Source organism: Octopus bimaculoides, chromosome 1 (assembly GCF_046866305.1).
Source record: "Octopus bimaculoides isolate indiv1 chromosome 1, ASM4686630v1, whole genome shotgun sequence".
NCBI lineage: Eukaryota > Metazoa > Mollusca > Cephalopoda > Octopoda > Octopodidae > Octopus > Octopus bimaculoides.
In genome coordinates, this window is record NC_142928.1 from 111,112,512 (window position 1) to 111,129,202 (window position 16,691).

The 16,691-nt window shown below is 37.2% G+C and overlaps 1 protein-coding gene across 1 annotated transcript; it reads right to left on the reverse strand.

Moving 5' to 3' along the window:
- Window positions 1-3,911: 3,911 nt before the first annotated feature.
- LOC106874250 (uncharacterized) lies at window positions 3,912-4,352 on the reverse strand. The gene has a single exon (XM_014921906.1). It carries the CDS (start codon window positions 4,350-4,352, stop codon window positions 3,912-3,914), a length of 441 nt encoding a protein of 146 aa, XP_014777392.1.
- Window positions 4,353-16,691: the final 12,339 nt, after the last annotated feature.

Consider the following 16,691-nt stretch of genomic DNA (forward strand, 5'->3'; position numbering starts at 1 on the left):
CTAAACTCATATACCCTACCGAAGTGCGGTGGCTTTCAAAAGGAAACCGCGTTTTACGCTTTGTTGAACTGTTTCATATAATCATATCATTCGTTGAAGATACTCCACTATCCGCTTCATTGATGACTGCAAGGTGCGATATCTTTTTTCTTTGTGATATATTCATAAAATTAAATGATTTGAATATGATATTGCAAAGAAACAGAAAATTTCTCGTTGATTGTAAATTATTTACCACTACTTTTATTTCGAAATTGGTGTTGTATAAGACTAACATTTCAAAACGTCAGTTCCATCAATTTCCACAACTTGATTCTTTGAAAGATGAATAAGTTGATGAGGATTTACAGTCATTGCATGATAACATTGTGGAGCGATATCAAGATGTTATTGCGCTGAATATTTCAAATTGGAATAGCAAACCGATCGAGATCGATGCAGTCGATTGCGAGGATGACGTTCAGGAGGAATTGATAGAATTACAAATGACAATGGTACCACAATGCGATATCACCGTAATGGCAAAGAAGGTTTGTGGTACCATCAGAGTATATTGAATTCCTACCCCAGTCTGTGGAAACATCTGAAATTACTTTTGCTTGCGTTCCCTACCTCATATCTGGTTGAATCTGGTTTTAACGATGTTGGAACTTTGCCTTCCCATAAAAGAATTGGACTCGACAACGAGGAGACTTGCGGCTAAAGTTGACAAGTTTGAAACCGAATGTATCTGCACTAGCTGCATCGCACCAGACACATGGTTCTCATTAAAAAGTTTTATTCTTTTCCTTTATAAAACAATCATTAATTATTTTTGCATCGGTAGTTCTGATCGATGGTTCATTTGGGGAAAATGAAAATCAGTGTAAAAGAAAGCGCAAGTTTCCAGAAGTTAATCTGTTTGAAAAATATAGAGTTAACGTTAGAATTTTATTGATACTAATAGCAAAACTAAATCCACAATAAGGGATTTGTAAACAACCGCATATTTAGTACACACAGCACTAACAGGGCAACGAGTCTACAAATATAGTGTGTGTATCTAATGATACAGGGGGTGGGGGAGGGCTAGGGGATTTTGTGTTGGTGGGGTTGTGTCAAGGTTTTTTTTTTACATAGGTGGGCGATGGAACACTTTTTGGCCGATAGGTGGGCGATATTGCAATTTGGCGCGAAAAGTTTGGGTAACACTGATCTATAGTGATATAAAGTAGTTCAATAAAACGTATGTTGTAAGCGCGCGCACTCATAAACATACACTCACTCAAACATCCAGTTTAACAAACATGCATTCCTTAACATATCCTGTCTCACTCGTCTCTTCCTTCCTTTACACCAATCTCTCTTTCCTTCACTTACATTTTACTGATTATCTTTTCCCTTGCCTTTCTTGTATACCCATTCTTGTTTTATACCAATCCCATCTCATTCCGCTTGCACTCTTTTCTACTCACATTCATTCTTTTTCTTCTGTAGTCCTTTGCTTTGGCAACTGTCTCTAATTTTCCATTCACTCATATCTTTATTACCCGCTTCATTCTCCGACCCCTACATTCCTCATTTTCTGAACGCTATTCCTTTATCTGACTACTTTAATTGCCCGATTCTTCCTGCCTCCTAAATTTTTCAGTTCTAGTCTGGATTGAATGCAATAAACATCTCTGTTTCTTGCATATTTGTAATTCTAGTAGGTACAGATGTGTGGAAATATTTAAAATGGAGCAAACAACATCAGTAAAGTTTGAACATCAAATGAACCAGCTGGAAGTATTTAAATGTTAAACACAGTGAAGTCAGTTTTTAAATATATTTCCGTCGATTATTACTTATTATTTTCTGTAGATTAAGGCCTGTGGATTGGCAGAGTTGTAAGAACGGCCAATTAAGCTGTGCTGTAATCATTCAGTTATATTCATTTATGTTGCTGTGTTCAAATCTCACTGAGGTTAACATCGCTTATCTTTCCGATGTCGATAAAGTAAAATACCGGTCAAATAGTGAGATCATTTTAAATAGTTTTACTTCACCCTTTATGCAAATATTAGAAATCGTTTTTTTTTTTTTTATATTAACAAATGTAGTGTGCGAGGGGTAAATTATTCGTGAGTTAAGTCTCGCAACATGTTTCGATTCCTAATTGAAACCACTTGCTTTTTAGCTACGAGCAATATCACCCTTGAACTGACAACATATTGAACAATGTAGCCCTCGAACAGGCTGAATTGTACAAGTATATTGGCGTCCAAATCCGATGAAATCACATGTAAGAAAGAAATTAAAACACGGCAAGCCATAGCAAGAACGTCCATGGAAAAACTTAACATCCAGACAAGTAAAAGTATCTTAACTAAGTTGAAAACAAAACCAGTGCGAGCACTCATTTGGCTAATAGGCATTTATGGATGCGAAGAATGGACCCTGAATAAATTTGAAGAGAATGTAATCGATGCGTTTAAAATGTTGGTGTATAGAAGAATGTTACGAGTTTCTTACAAGGATCATCAGACAGATGAATGGGTGTTACAACATGAAGGAGAAAGACGACAACTCCCGAACATTGGGAAAAAATCAAAAGCTCATCTATTACGGCCATATTCGAAGAAGCAGTGGTTTATAAAACATGGAAGGAAGAGCGGAGGGTAGTAGATCAAAAACAAGCAAAGAATGCAATGGACGGACAATATCACGAGCTGCTTGAACGAGAGTGGCAAGGCAACTGGAGAACTCGCAAGTTATCGGAAAGACTTTCGTTGTAGTCATCAATATGCTGCATGCCGAAGATTTCTCATTACTTAACAATTCAGAATACTGACTGGAATATCTGTGATCATAGGCCTGCTTGACCAGAGCGTTGACCTAGGGCTAAACAACAACGGGAGCAAATCTTGAAAATAATATCCAGGAGTAAAACCTTCTGAAGACGATCAAACACACACGCACGCTCGCGCACGCACGCACGTACGTACAGACACGCACACACACACAAGAATAGATCACGGGGATGGAGGATAACAGGTTTTAAAGTAGATCACAGCATTTGTTTCTGCACCGCACACTAGCTTTGAGTTGCTGAGCTTGTATCATATTTTATAATTATTATAATACTAGCAAATGCACCCATCCTTTGGAGGGTGTAATTATTATAATGGTGCACTCCTGTGGATAGTTTAAGTTGGATTAGCCCGCAGTTAGAAGTCGTTTCAAGTTGATCAACGTAAAATGTATAATTACCATTTTCGTTATGGTATTAAGAATCTTAGGTAATGAATAAATTTTTTTGAGTACAAATTTGGCAGTTAGTAATAAATGAAAGTCCATGAAATGGGATCGCAATTGCAGTAGGCATCAGGGATTCTATATCTTACTTGAAACGTTTTGCATCAAGTACTTATTTTTCTCGTAATACCTGACACAACCTCATTGAAGCTTTTTATTTTCAATGAAAGTCATGTATGATAAAGAAAAGCAAACATTAATAGCAAACACACAAATAGAACAATGGCATGTACAAAAATAAATGTCAGAGTTTGCTTATGAGCGAACAGCATGCGTGAAGTAAGAACGGTCACTGAAGGTGTTGTACTGTTAACAACAATCAGGAAAATGAAGCAAAATATCAATGTAGTTCTTGCAGGAAGTCTGATTGCTAACGGCTGCAGTTTGGCGTAGATGTGAAGAATGCAGTAGAGGAATAACTACTGTGGGGCTGCTTTGTAGACGACATTCTTTGTTTTTCATTCAGGAGGATAGATGAATAAGTTGTCTGGATGGCCAGCTCTGGAACAACCGATGTAGAACTGTCCATGTGAAAAGCACGATGTTCGAAGGTCCAATCTGACAACTTTCAGCGACTGACCTTGTGCTTTGTTAATTGTCATGGCGAAGCTGAGTTTGAGAGGGAACTGAAGTTTCTACATAGTGTAGGGGCAGTCTGTTGGGGTTAGCGGAATTTTCGGAATGAAAACGGTATCGTTTTTGCCGTGTCCTGTGATAACTTGAGCTTCAATGTGGTGGTCCGTCATTTGTTTGACCACAATGCGAGTTCCATTGCATAGTGTGGGTGCGTTTAGATTGCGTAGGAGGATGACAGGGCAACCGACTTTTAAGTGAAGTTCAGGGGAGGGAGCCCTGGAGGATCTTGGGAGTTGAGAAATTCTGTTGGAAATTGTAACCTGATCAAGGTCTGTAACTGTGTCAACTGATCTGTGACAACGTTCTTGAGAAGGTAGCTGACTGAGTAAGTCGTAGTTAAGAGTGTTGACAGCTGCATTTGTAGGTGCAAGAATAGTCCTGTATCGAAGCCAATCTGGTTTTATGTATTCCGTTGTAAGATTGGGTAAACGGCTAAACATATGGGCTGGCCAATGGTGGTAGTGTCAATGTATCAGTTGTCATCGGACGTAAGTTGTCTATTGCCGATTTTATTGCCGAAAACTGGGTTGTAGGCTAACCAGTCTGTAGCAGTGATCTAATGTTGATGGTGAGTTGTTTAGATTGGACATGCGATCAAAGGAGGGATTTTTTAAGGCAGACATTATGTTCATCGGCGGGTGTTCGTTTTGGTATAATAGAGTTTGTCGAAAATCTCCTGCAAGAAGTTGAGTCGCACCTCCAAGGATGTTGTTTGATCTAAGGTCTGTCATCGTTGTATGAAGTGCTTGTAGGTAACATTTATGGGATATAGTTGCTTCATCCCAAGCAATGAGTTTGCACTTTTTCAAATTTGTCGCTTTGTTCGAGGAATGCATTATATGGCACGTTGAGTTTTCTTGATGTACTACATTGAAAGGCAATTTGAAGGTAGAGTGTGCTATTCGTCTGCCGTCGAGAAGGTAACAGCAATAGCAAGGTCACCATTATGCCGTAACTTCGTAAGAAGAAGATTCAAGAGGAAGAATGTTTTTCCAGTTCCACCGGGTGCGTCTAAGAAGATAACTCCGCCAGTGTGTGTTTCTGAGGACGAAATTGGGCGATCTTTCTATATGAATCGCAAAATGTCAAACTGAGTATCTGATCCAACAGCTGTTAAGGTAAAGCGTTCGGTAAAATCCGTAAAAAATTTTATTTATTTATTTTTGTGGGTGGAAATATACATTTCGTTTGATGTCGGGATATAGTAAAAGAGAGAGAGAGAGAGAGAGAAAAAATTGACAAGGGCGTGTGTATGTGTTGATGCGGGGCGCGAGACAGAAAGTGTGTTGCGTATGTATGTGTGTGTGTGTGTGAGGGAGAGAGAGAGAGAGAGAGATGTGTGTTGCTGTGTGTGTGTGTGTGTGTGTGTGTGTGTGTGTGTGTGTGTGTGTGTGTGTGTGTGTGTGTGCGTGTGTGTAAGGGAGAGAGTAACAGCGTACATTTTTTAATTGATTTTTCCTCGCATCTTTTTTGAGTGAGTGTGTGAGTGACTGACTGAGAGTGAGAGAGATGTGTGCTGTCGGAAAGAAAGAGAGAGCGAGAGCGAGAAAGTGTGTCGCTGTGTGTGTATGTGTATGTATGTGTGTGTGTGTGTGAGTGTGTGTGTGTGTGAGAGAGAGAGAGAGAGAGAGAGAGAGAGAGAGAGAGGGAGAGAGTGATATCGTAAATTTTTATTCATTTATTTAGTTTTTTGTCATTTTTTTAGTGAGTGGGTGTGTGAGTGATTGACCTAGAGAGAGAAAGAGAGGTGTTGTCATGTATGTTTAAAATGGATAGGATCAGTCACACACGCACACAAACATACGTACATCCATTATCTGCCATATACACGTACATACATAAATACATAAGCATACATGTGTTTCTCAGCAACTGAGCATTTTGAAATTTAAAAATAGTGCCTCACACACACAGAGCAAGTCACCTTCTCTCTCTCAGACAACACACACTCTCTCTCTCTCAGTCAAACACACTCACTAAAAAAAAGATGCGAGAAAAAGTAAATAAAAAAATGTTCTCTCTCTCACTCACACACGCACACACACACACAGCGATACACTCTTTCTCTCTCTCTCTCTCTCTCTCTCTCTCTCTCTCTTTCTCTCTCTCTTTCCGACAATACACACTTCTCTCCCTCGCTCAGTCAACCACTCTCACACTCATTTAAAGAATCTGCGAGGAAAAGCAAATAAAAAATATACACTGTTCTCTCCCTCACACACACACACACACATACAGTGCAACACACATCTCTCTCTTTCTTTTTCCCTTCCCCTCCCTCCCCCTCTCTCTCACACACACATACACACAACACACACTTTCTATCTCGTACCACTCATCAACACATACACACGTCCCTGTCAGTTTTCTCTCTCACTTTATGCTGACATCAAACGAAATTTACATTTCCAGCCACAGAAATAAATAAAAAAATTTACGGAATTTTCCGAACGCCGTATGTTAACAGCTACGCTCGTTGTCTGCAATGTACGGTTTGAGTTTGTGGATGTTGTAGGATATTTCTCTGAGAATAAGGCGACCCCACTACACACACACGTAGTTTATGTATATATCGGATCTTTTTTAAAACGGGGGCCACATTTTTCATTAACGAAACACTTTGAAACTTGGAGCACTGGTAGAATGTGTCATATAAAACATCTTTTTCTCTTAGTCTTCTTTAAAAAAAAAAGAAATCCATAAGTTATTCCATGTTAAAGTTGTCGTATTTCTGTAATTTCAACCAATCACTGACGTCCATTCAGCCGATATACATTAAGTGCCGACTACATAAACAAACGATTCTGAAACAATTAACCCTAACCCTAACCCTAACCCTAACCCTACGGTTAGGGTTAGGGTTAGGGTTAGGGTTAAAGCAAATTTAAAATGAAAAAAGCAAATAAAACGAAGGTCTGGAGATTAAATACGCTTTACATCACTTAATCAGCCAAAGGAGTAAATATAAACAACTGAATACTTGTCAGTGATTGGTTGAAATTATCGAAATAAGACAATTTTTTACATGAAATAAATTCGAATACAAAAATATTTTTCTGTTCTATAACACAAAATAGATAAGTATACGAAGTTTGAAAGTCTTTCCGTACCAAAAACACTACGTAAAACATTAATGAAAAATGTGGCCCCCGTTTTAAAATAGATCCTATATATCTTCTAAAGATGAATTAGTAGTCCAGTATATTGTCAAATTAACAACATAAACTCACTTTAGACATTAAGCCATTCAATAATTAATTTAACGCATCATCTTTCATTATCATTCTCAGTAGGTTTTATCGTCATTATGGTTAAGTTAGAAATTAAAATTTTTATCTGTGGTAAGCACTCACTGAAATATGGAAGGTAAGTTCTCGAACTGGGTCCACAGCCCTATTTCAGTTCCCGTTGAAAACCGCTTCACATAATTTCTCAATGATGAAAATGTATGGAAAGCTCTAATTTCTTTGCTCCTTACAAGAGATCTTTTCACATTGACATTGAGGAAAGATATTGAATAAATCACATTGCAAGTTTGCTATTTTTTTGTCAACTTCGGGAAGATGAAAGACAAAGGCTTCCCAGTGGAATTTGAACATCTCTGAGAGAAACGGAACAAGATACCGAAAACCTTTCATTGCAGCCCCCTGCATCTTTCTAAACCCATAAATTAAATTCATAACAATAATTATTAAATTCTCCGATAATAAAGTTCGTTTTATTTTTTTTCGAAAACATACTCATTAATGGTATTTGTGACCAATTTTGTTCAGAAACTACAGAAAAGTATGAAGTAGTTTGATTTGTGTCCAGCTTTAATGTATTGATGTCGTTGTAAGGAAATGGACTGGTAGTGTTGGTATAGTTTCTGGTAGTGGTTAGAAGCAGCCGCGTCTCCAGGGAAGATAGAAATCAGTTGTAGCAAGGGATAGTTGGGAGAGATCACTGCATTATGTATTGTGTAGCATATTTTATAGCAAATGTTGCTTGATATGCAATTTGAGAATGATGAATCTGCTTTGATGGCAAAGCAAGTTAGCTTGCAGCAAGAGGCGGAGATACAATGATGCTATAAAAGTATAAATAGTGTTTCAGAATTGCGTTGGAAGCAAATTTTGATATTGTTTCAAAAACAAATTCTACCATCAGTCTGTGTGATAATGATTGCTAATATTGATTAATGGTTAGGATCTTATTTCCTATTTTTCACAAATCTAGACAGTGGACCAAACTTGTAATATATCATCAGCAACAACACACGCGTGTGCGTGCGCACACACCGCCAACCACGCATATGTTATTCTTTACAGCTTTGATTTGCTAGTTATTTATTGCATTTAGTGTATGTTGTCTTTGTTGACTTCGTGACAAATACTGAATTATAATTAATACAATTAGCGGGACCTTAAAATATATTTGTTATTATCGTTGAAAATGTATTTGTTACTATTAAGGGCAGCGGATGGCAGATTCGGTAGAACACCTTTTTTGCAGGTATTGCATGAAATGTTGTCCATCATCACTCCCAAAGCTGCTATCACAAACTATTCTATCCCACGTTCTGGTCACAAGTGTCTTTGAATCTTTTTTTCATTTTGAAAGTCTTTTAGTTTCTTTGATTGATACGTTTCTGTCGGTCAGGCATGATCTATCAATCATTGTACATGGTTTGTTTTTCTAGTCTTTATATATAACTCGATTTGTCAAGATCTCTCTCTCAGTGTGCATTACTATAGTGTTATTTCATCTTTCCTGCAATTTTTTTCATGATTATGATGATGCCATCCTGGAGTGATGTATACTACTGCCAGTAACTGTGATAGTTTTAGGAGAGTTGAATAACGAAGGTCATGACATGCCAAAGCATATCTTTCCACTAGGTCTTGGACGTGAGGATTCCTGGGAAATAGCTGCAGACATCAGTGAGAAGCACAAGAACTACCCAGAGTTCATCATCAAGAATGGTTTGAGACCAGACATCGTCTTATGGTCTGAACAGGGTGCCAAAATGATTTTCATTGAATAGTCAGTATCATACGAGAGCCGCATAGAAAAGCAGCACATCTTTAAGATGAGCAAATATGGTAAGCTGACAAAGCAGCTAGGAAGTAAGGGTTACCATTGTACTGTGAAACCAGCTGAAGTTAGATCGCAAAGATTCGTGGCTGCATCAACCTGTCGGTTACTCGGGTATCAAAGGCCGCAGAAGAACTGCTACAATCAAACGCTCATCTGATGTTACTGAAAAGAGCTCAATGTGGATATGGGCGAAGAGGAATGACCAATGGACCTAGTTGTGGATTCCATTGGTTATTTACAAGAATAGAAGGAAGAAGAGAACTCACAGCAGCTTCTCTTGAAAATGGGCAAATTTGACAGAAAAACGGTTTAGCACCTAAGGGTATTCATGCTGACATCGTTGCTACATTAGGGAATGACACTATAGTTTTATCAACAGTGCAAAAGTGGGCAGTTGAATTTAAGAGAGGAGGGGAGAGTCTTGAAAATGACCCAAGGTTTAGACGTCTTGCAACTGCCACCATCGAGGAAAACATTGATCGTGTTCACCACATGGTGATGGATCACAGGTGATTGACTATAAATCACACAGTCAAGGCTATTAACATATCCTGTGATAGAGTTAAGAATATTCTGCACAATGAACTTGGCATGACGAAAGGGTGTTACTTTGGTATGCGATCTACGTAGCTAACATGATCAACAAGAGTCAAATTCTACTTTAGTATGCGATCTACACGTTTCGTTTATTTATTATGGCTTAAATAAAGCGTTCTTGTATTTTCATACATTTATTAAAAAAAAAAAAAACTGAAGCAAATTTGAAACAAGCTTACTAATTTCATGGGCGAATCGATCGAACATCAGCTAGAAAAGTAAAAAATAGATAATTAAAATTTTTTATACATTTTATACATTTATTATTAAAAAGAAATTAGAATGAAGCAAATTTGAAACAACTTTTCTAATTTTAACGATGAATCGAACGAACATCAGCTAGAAAAGCTGTTCTTGATAACTGTTCTTGTAGATGACAGTATAACGTGTAGATTGCATATTAAAGCAGTTTCACAACACGTAGATTGCATACCAAAGTAGCACCGACAAAAGGTTCTGTTAGGGGGATGTCACGTCTTCTGACACCTGATCAAAAGGTTGATCACATCATGGAAAAATCTGACATTATTTGAGGCTGATCCAGTTGGTTTCCTTGAACGTTTCCTGAACTTTGAGCCAAAATCAAAGAAACAATCCATGCAATGGAAACACCTCTCCTCACCAGCTCCAAAGAAAGCTAAGGCCATTTCATCTGCAGGGAAGGTGATGGCCTCAGTTTTTTGGGAAGCAAAACGAATTGTGTTTATTGACTATCTTCAAAGGGGCTACACCATCAATAGAGAGTACTATGCCAACTTGGTGTGGCAGTTGCGAAAGGTTATCAAGACCAGACACCCAAGAAAACTGACGAAAAGAATCTTGCTTCACCTGGACAATGTTCCAGCACACAAGCCGTTGGTTTCAATGGCTGCTGTGCGTGACTATGGCTTTGAACTGATCAGCCTCCCTATTCTCTTGATTTGGCTTCATCTGATCGTCATCTTGAAAACACACATGGCTGTAAGCAGTATCACGGTGATGATGACGTCATATCTGCTGCTGACATTTTTGAGATGAAAACTTCATCAATGGGATCGAAAGACTGCAACACCGATGGAAGAAGTGAGTGGGCTGCAGTGTATGTTGAAAAATAAAGCTCATTTGGTCACATTCCATTCTACTCCATACGGCATTTTCACTGTCGCTTTTCCCGTCTAATATAATAGATTGTGTTCACATTCGTTCCCTTCCTGGAGCAAAACTTTCAACTTCTCTTTCCCTAAGCATTTTCTTTAGCTTGGAGATTCATTGTCAATTTCTTGAAGATGTCTTCACTTTTCTGTGGGAATCTTTAAAAATTGCCTCTAGGTTTCTCTCTGTCCCCATCTTTAATTGAAGTTTCAATAATTTAATCATTTATTTTGTAAAGAATTCAGTACATTACCTCTTAAATAATAATAAAAATAGTAGATACTATAAAAACAATAATAAAAGCGAAATTCTGTTCGTCGGCGACACTTGTATTTCTGTCTGCATTTGCTCTACATAGACATATTATATCCTTTTGGAATCAGGATAATTCCGGGATTGAAAATCTGCCCTTCACTTGGTTCTTGAACATCCAGCATTGGAATGTTATTTAAAAGCATTTGGGTTGCTATTTCTAGCAGATAAAGCTTGGCTGATTCACGCCATCTTGGTTGGCGTTTGTCAGATGACGTCAGAAACCAATGGGGAGATAAATGGTTTACTACCAGTAGATATTTGAAGTTTGAATAGCCAACACGCGGATAACTAATGCAAAATGATATGTACAAACAAATCATGTATCTGCGACATATTACCAAAAATGACCTGACCAGAAGTTAATAGGTGTTAACATACAGGCAGGTCCCAAAATCTGTTAGACAACCTTTTGCATTACATGTCCAAACTGTGGTTTTAACTCGTTGAATTTTATACATAGCCTTTATTCTCATGTTTAGATAAGTGCTCCTTTATTTTATGACATACAGACACAGTGGGTTACAACTAATTAGAACACTCTTTCATATAATAAAGTTTAGGAAATATTTCAGAAAGAAAAATTACATCTGCTTTTATGATTAAAGAATACGTAAGATTGATTTTTTTTCATGTGTAGATTTTTTATGGACAATAGAAGAAGCGGAATACGGAAATATGAACAGGAATGAGTTTTGAACAACAACAGGAGAATAATTTCACCTTTGTTGTTAACGGCGAAACTGCGTTATGTCTTATCTGCCTGAAGCTAGTTTAAAGCTAGTGATTTGAATCTATTGAAAATTTGCATCTGAAGTTCCATTAATCAAAACTGCGAATAGATAGGATAAAAATGTTAAAAATCTTACCTTAGTCACTCAACAAAATAGCCTGTTTTCTCATTGTAAGTAAAGTGATTTCATCACTGATGCCAACTTAGTTATATCCTAGATGTCAACTGCCTTACACTCATGGAGAGAATAGCAGTAATGTTATTGCAATTCTTGCTTCAGAAAACCCAACATCGGACAGCAATGGAGCAAATTTCTATCTCCAACCACACTATAGTTAGAAACATAGTTAAAACATTTCTGAAATTAGTGCGATAATAATGTGCTCATTACATCTTAGCCAATCTCTTTGCTAACTTCTTAATCAAAATGTTTAACTCAATTCACCCCTCACGCTTTCCTTGCATCTTAGCAATGATATTTACATACTTCTCAACCTTACTCTTGCCGCCAATGAAAGTCCAGCTTTGCCGCTACCCTCATCACTAGCGTTGCTACCAATATAAACAACGCAGTGTCATTTGCAAGTGTCACAAACGTTGAAAGAGCATTTTCTTATCGCAAAGGCACAGTTCAGGCAGGAACAAACACAGTCTAGTGAGACCTGACCTTCTAGCAATCCTAGAACCAGAAACGGAAGACGTAAGAAAACATCTAATTACAGACGAACATTTAGTTTGACAATCATATCCAGTACATTTAGAGAAAAGTAAGAAGGACGAGTGGTGTTCGATAAGAAGGGAAAGTACTATGGGACAGAGGTGGCCCTATATCTCAATGAAGAGGAAGCTAAAAAAATATCCTCGTGAAGCATCAAGAACTTCACCGTGATCCCATGGGGGGTACGGAGATGTTATGAACTTGCTAAATCTCCTACAAGAAGTGATTGGAATTTAGAATAGAGATGTAGGTGTTGGTCATTCCTGAAAATAAGCAGAAGTCCACGACCACATTTACTTGCAGAGTGGGGATGTAATAAACATTGCGGTAAAGCTCCATGTGTTATATTTGTGGCAACAATAACCATCAGAAGGCTTTCTGTCCTGTGGCTAGAAATGCAAAAATCCCTCTTACTACCGACATCATATTCATAACATTGCCAGTAATAATAAGAAAGCGGCAGAAGCAAGAACAGCGACAAAAACCAAAATCACTTCTAAGGCTGCGAAGTGGATTACTACCACTGCATTCGAAATAGAAAGCCTGATAAAAGTACCATCTCCATTTCTAGAACAAGAACGTAACGGGACAAATACACATATATACATCTGTGCCCACTCTGATTGCTAGCCAAATGAAAGAAGACAAGTAGGAAGCATAGTAAACTGATTTTTGAGAAGCTAAAGGAAAGGAAATAAACGATTATCAACTCACCTCAATGACAAAAAGTCCGAAAACCAGTCATCACACCATTAACAAAATCTAAAGTCACAGTAACAATAGAAAAATATACAAATACAACAAAGACATCAAAAGGAACAACAGAAATAACAACAGCAATAACAAATACACAAAAACAAATCTATTAAATATAGAAAGAACAGTGAGTTGAGGGAATACATATCAAACACAAAATGGCAGTGTTTTAAGAAATTCAACTCCCAAACATCTAACGACGGACTCCTGTTGAAGACACGAAATACAAAAGTATAAGCATATACGCAGTATCGGGATTATATAATTTGTTTCTAATATTCTTCTTTTTAATCAGAAACTGTTGAGAGTTTGGTGTTTTACAGTAATTTTTTTGTGTATAAATATATCTTGTCTGTATTTGAAGTGTGAAATAACATTTTGTTTGCTTTTGAAAGCATTAGTTATTAGTTGTTCCACTTTCTGAAATTTTTGCAGCTTCAGTTTCAATATAATAAACATGAAAATATAATTATGAATACAAACAAAATACAGTCAAGTGCAAGCGAAATATTTTTATTTTAAAACAGAATACGGCAGCCATGAATCCTCAAACCCTAATCAGTTCCTGATTAAATAAAGTTGCTGTTAAAGGGAATTTTTAAATTAAATATTTTTTTGCAGATTCTGGTTTTGGAACATGTAAATTTGAAAATCACTTTTTAAAAATGGCAAATAAGTCTTAGTAATTAAAAATATTCATACAAAAACGGATGCATTGAAATGGGTTGACAAAGAAATTCTGCTAAGATCAAACAGATGTTACGAAAGCGTATGTCGCCCCTGTTATGTTATCATCTGATTTTCTTTTTGTGCACTACCTTAGTTTTTGTTTGACTAGATTGGAGTGTCTACCGTTTTCTTTTTTTGCGAAAGGGGTGTGTTGCATTGGTCAGGTGGTCCATCTGCTGTCAACATGTTAGTTGTTTCCTACGTAGATGTGGTTGTCTGTCGTCAGGTTCGTTTGCTTGCAACTTGTCTTTTTGTCGAAATTGCAGTTCTGGTTGGAGCAAAGTAGCACACCTGGCATCTGGAATTTTCTCAGGTACTTCCACTTGAGTAATGTGATCAGCAGAACGTCCAGTCTAGCAATTAACATATGACTTGTTGTGAGTAAGATCAACGAAGTTAACAAAGTTCTCGGAAAGACTCAAGGTCGGCGAGAATCTGTCTGCTATCTATTGTCTGGGGATTATAGATAACTTCCAGAATTCCCTGGCCAGACACTGCTACTAGAGTCATTCCGGTTAGAAACAAACTCTACAGGTGCCGAAGTTCCTTCAGCCGGCTTTTCCTAGATGTGCTCAATGCGATGCAATGCAATGAAAGCATTCTGCAACCACTCGTTCAGAGTTTGAGGAATTCTTGACTTAGGGAATTTTGTCGAACGGTTGTTGTCTTGTATGAAACGGATCCAGCCAAGTCCATCACAAAAATTGCCCTACCTCCTTTCTTTGGCCGGAAAGTGCGGCTTAATAAAGAAGTGTCTTGTGAACACGACTGGAATTGACCAAAGATAAATACTTTCCTCTCTCGCCTAAATACTATCGACATTTATAATTCCATTTGGAGAGTTAGGTGATGGTGGAAAAGAAGGTAGAACCAAATACCTGTGAATTTCTTGGAATATGAGTGAAATTTGTAAATATGACGCGAGTGAATGGGCCTACTTTTAGCATTTGTATTTAGACCAGAGAAAGACAGTTATGACAATACTTTATCTTTTCTTAAAAATTTTGTTTTTATTTTCTGTTTCATTTGTCGTTCGATTTAAACTTCACACATATTTTATAACCTGTCGATGTAAGATCCCTTTATCAGTCGCTCTTGAAATAAATGGATTATTATTATTATTATTATTATTATTATTATTATTATTATTATTATTATTATTATTATTGAGTGAGAGAGCAGTGTATGCCATCAAAGTGACACTGGAGTAAAATATACAAAGCCCATTATACCCATCATGACTACCCGTCTGATAAGGGTACACCAGGCACATGTATCATAACCATATCTGCACGACATGGTGATCTCATATCAAGATAAACAGTGCATGACCTCGCAGGTGGGGCCCAGTTAGAATTTTCTTCAGGTCGAGTAGCCCATCTCGCTCAAAAGGTCCCTGAATAAGGGTTGTTTAAGGATGTTCAGCAAAACACCCATGTTTCCAAAGGTGAATTATTCAAACCCCAAAGAATTCCTCTCAGCACATGGCTATAATGCTCCCCGACAACTCCTGCTCATGATCAGAGATGCACATATCGTCAGCCGCCAAGGGACATGCTCTACTGGTTAAGATCAAACAACTGACAAGCAAATCTGTGGTATTAAGCAGAATATTTGCTGTAGCCCATCTTTTATACCAAGACAAAACAATGTACATGATAACACTTCGAATCTGTTAAGGTCAGAAACCATGAGAGTCACTGCCTGGTACTGCATCAGTATTATTATTATTATTATTATTATTATTATTATTATTATTATTATTATTATTATTATTATTATTATTATTATTATTACAGAGATGGACTTGCATAGCAAGAGACCTCATCTGAAACAAAAACAATTGCAGCGTGGAATTTTGTCAGTGAAAAGGTCGCGGTTTCGAAGCGACGAAAATATTTTGACGAATAAAATTTAAATACTGAAGTGAATCTAACGGTTTTTGTGTGTTTTTAAATGGCTTATAAACACATTCCACGCTGCAATTGTTTATTATTATTATTATTATTATTATTATTATTATTATTATTATTATTATTATTATTATTATTATTATTATTATTATTATTATCATTGCCTTAGCACAGCTTCTAACGCTGGAGATGTACTACAATGTCAGCTGTTCACTACCAGTGAACTTAAGGTAACACTCCTTGTTTTTCGAGCACCATCAGGAGTATTTGAGCGGTTCCAAACAGTGCTGTTTTCTGCAAGTGCTCCACCCTTATTGTAGCCCCTATTTGTTCCACGTACTTCTCGAGATTTTTACTCACTATTCCCAGGGCTCCGACTATTATTGGTACTCCTACCACCTTTTTCATCGACCACAACTGCTTAACTTCCCAAGCTAACCTGTCATATCTGTCGACTTTTCTTTCTTCCTTATCGCATATCTTGTCAGCTGGGCATGCAGTATCTATGATCCAGCATCGTTTGCTTTCTTTCTCAATTAACACTATGCCTGGCTTCCTATTCTCTAACTCATGGTCGCACTGAATCATAAAGTCCCATAGGATCTTTGCATTATTACTATTGTTGTTGTTATTGTTATTATTATTATTATTATTATTATTATTATTATTATTATTATTATTATTATTATTATTATTATTATTATTGAGTGAGAGAGCAGTGCATGCCATTAAAGTGACACTGGGGTAAAATATACGAAGCCCAGTATACCCATCATGACTACCCGTCTGATAAGGGTACACCAGGCACATG

What these genes read in the sequence shown, in the direction of transcription:
- LOC106874250 (XM_014921906.1), bottom strand. Translation starts at nt 4,352, where the DNA reads ATGTTTAGCCGTTTACCCAATCTTACAACGGAATACATAAAACCAGAT.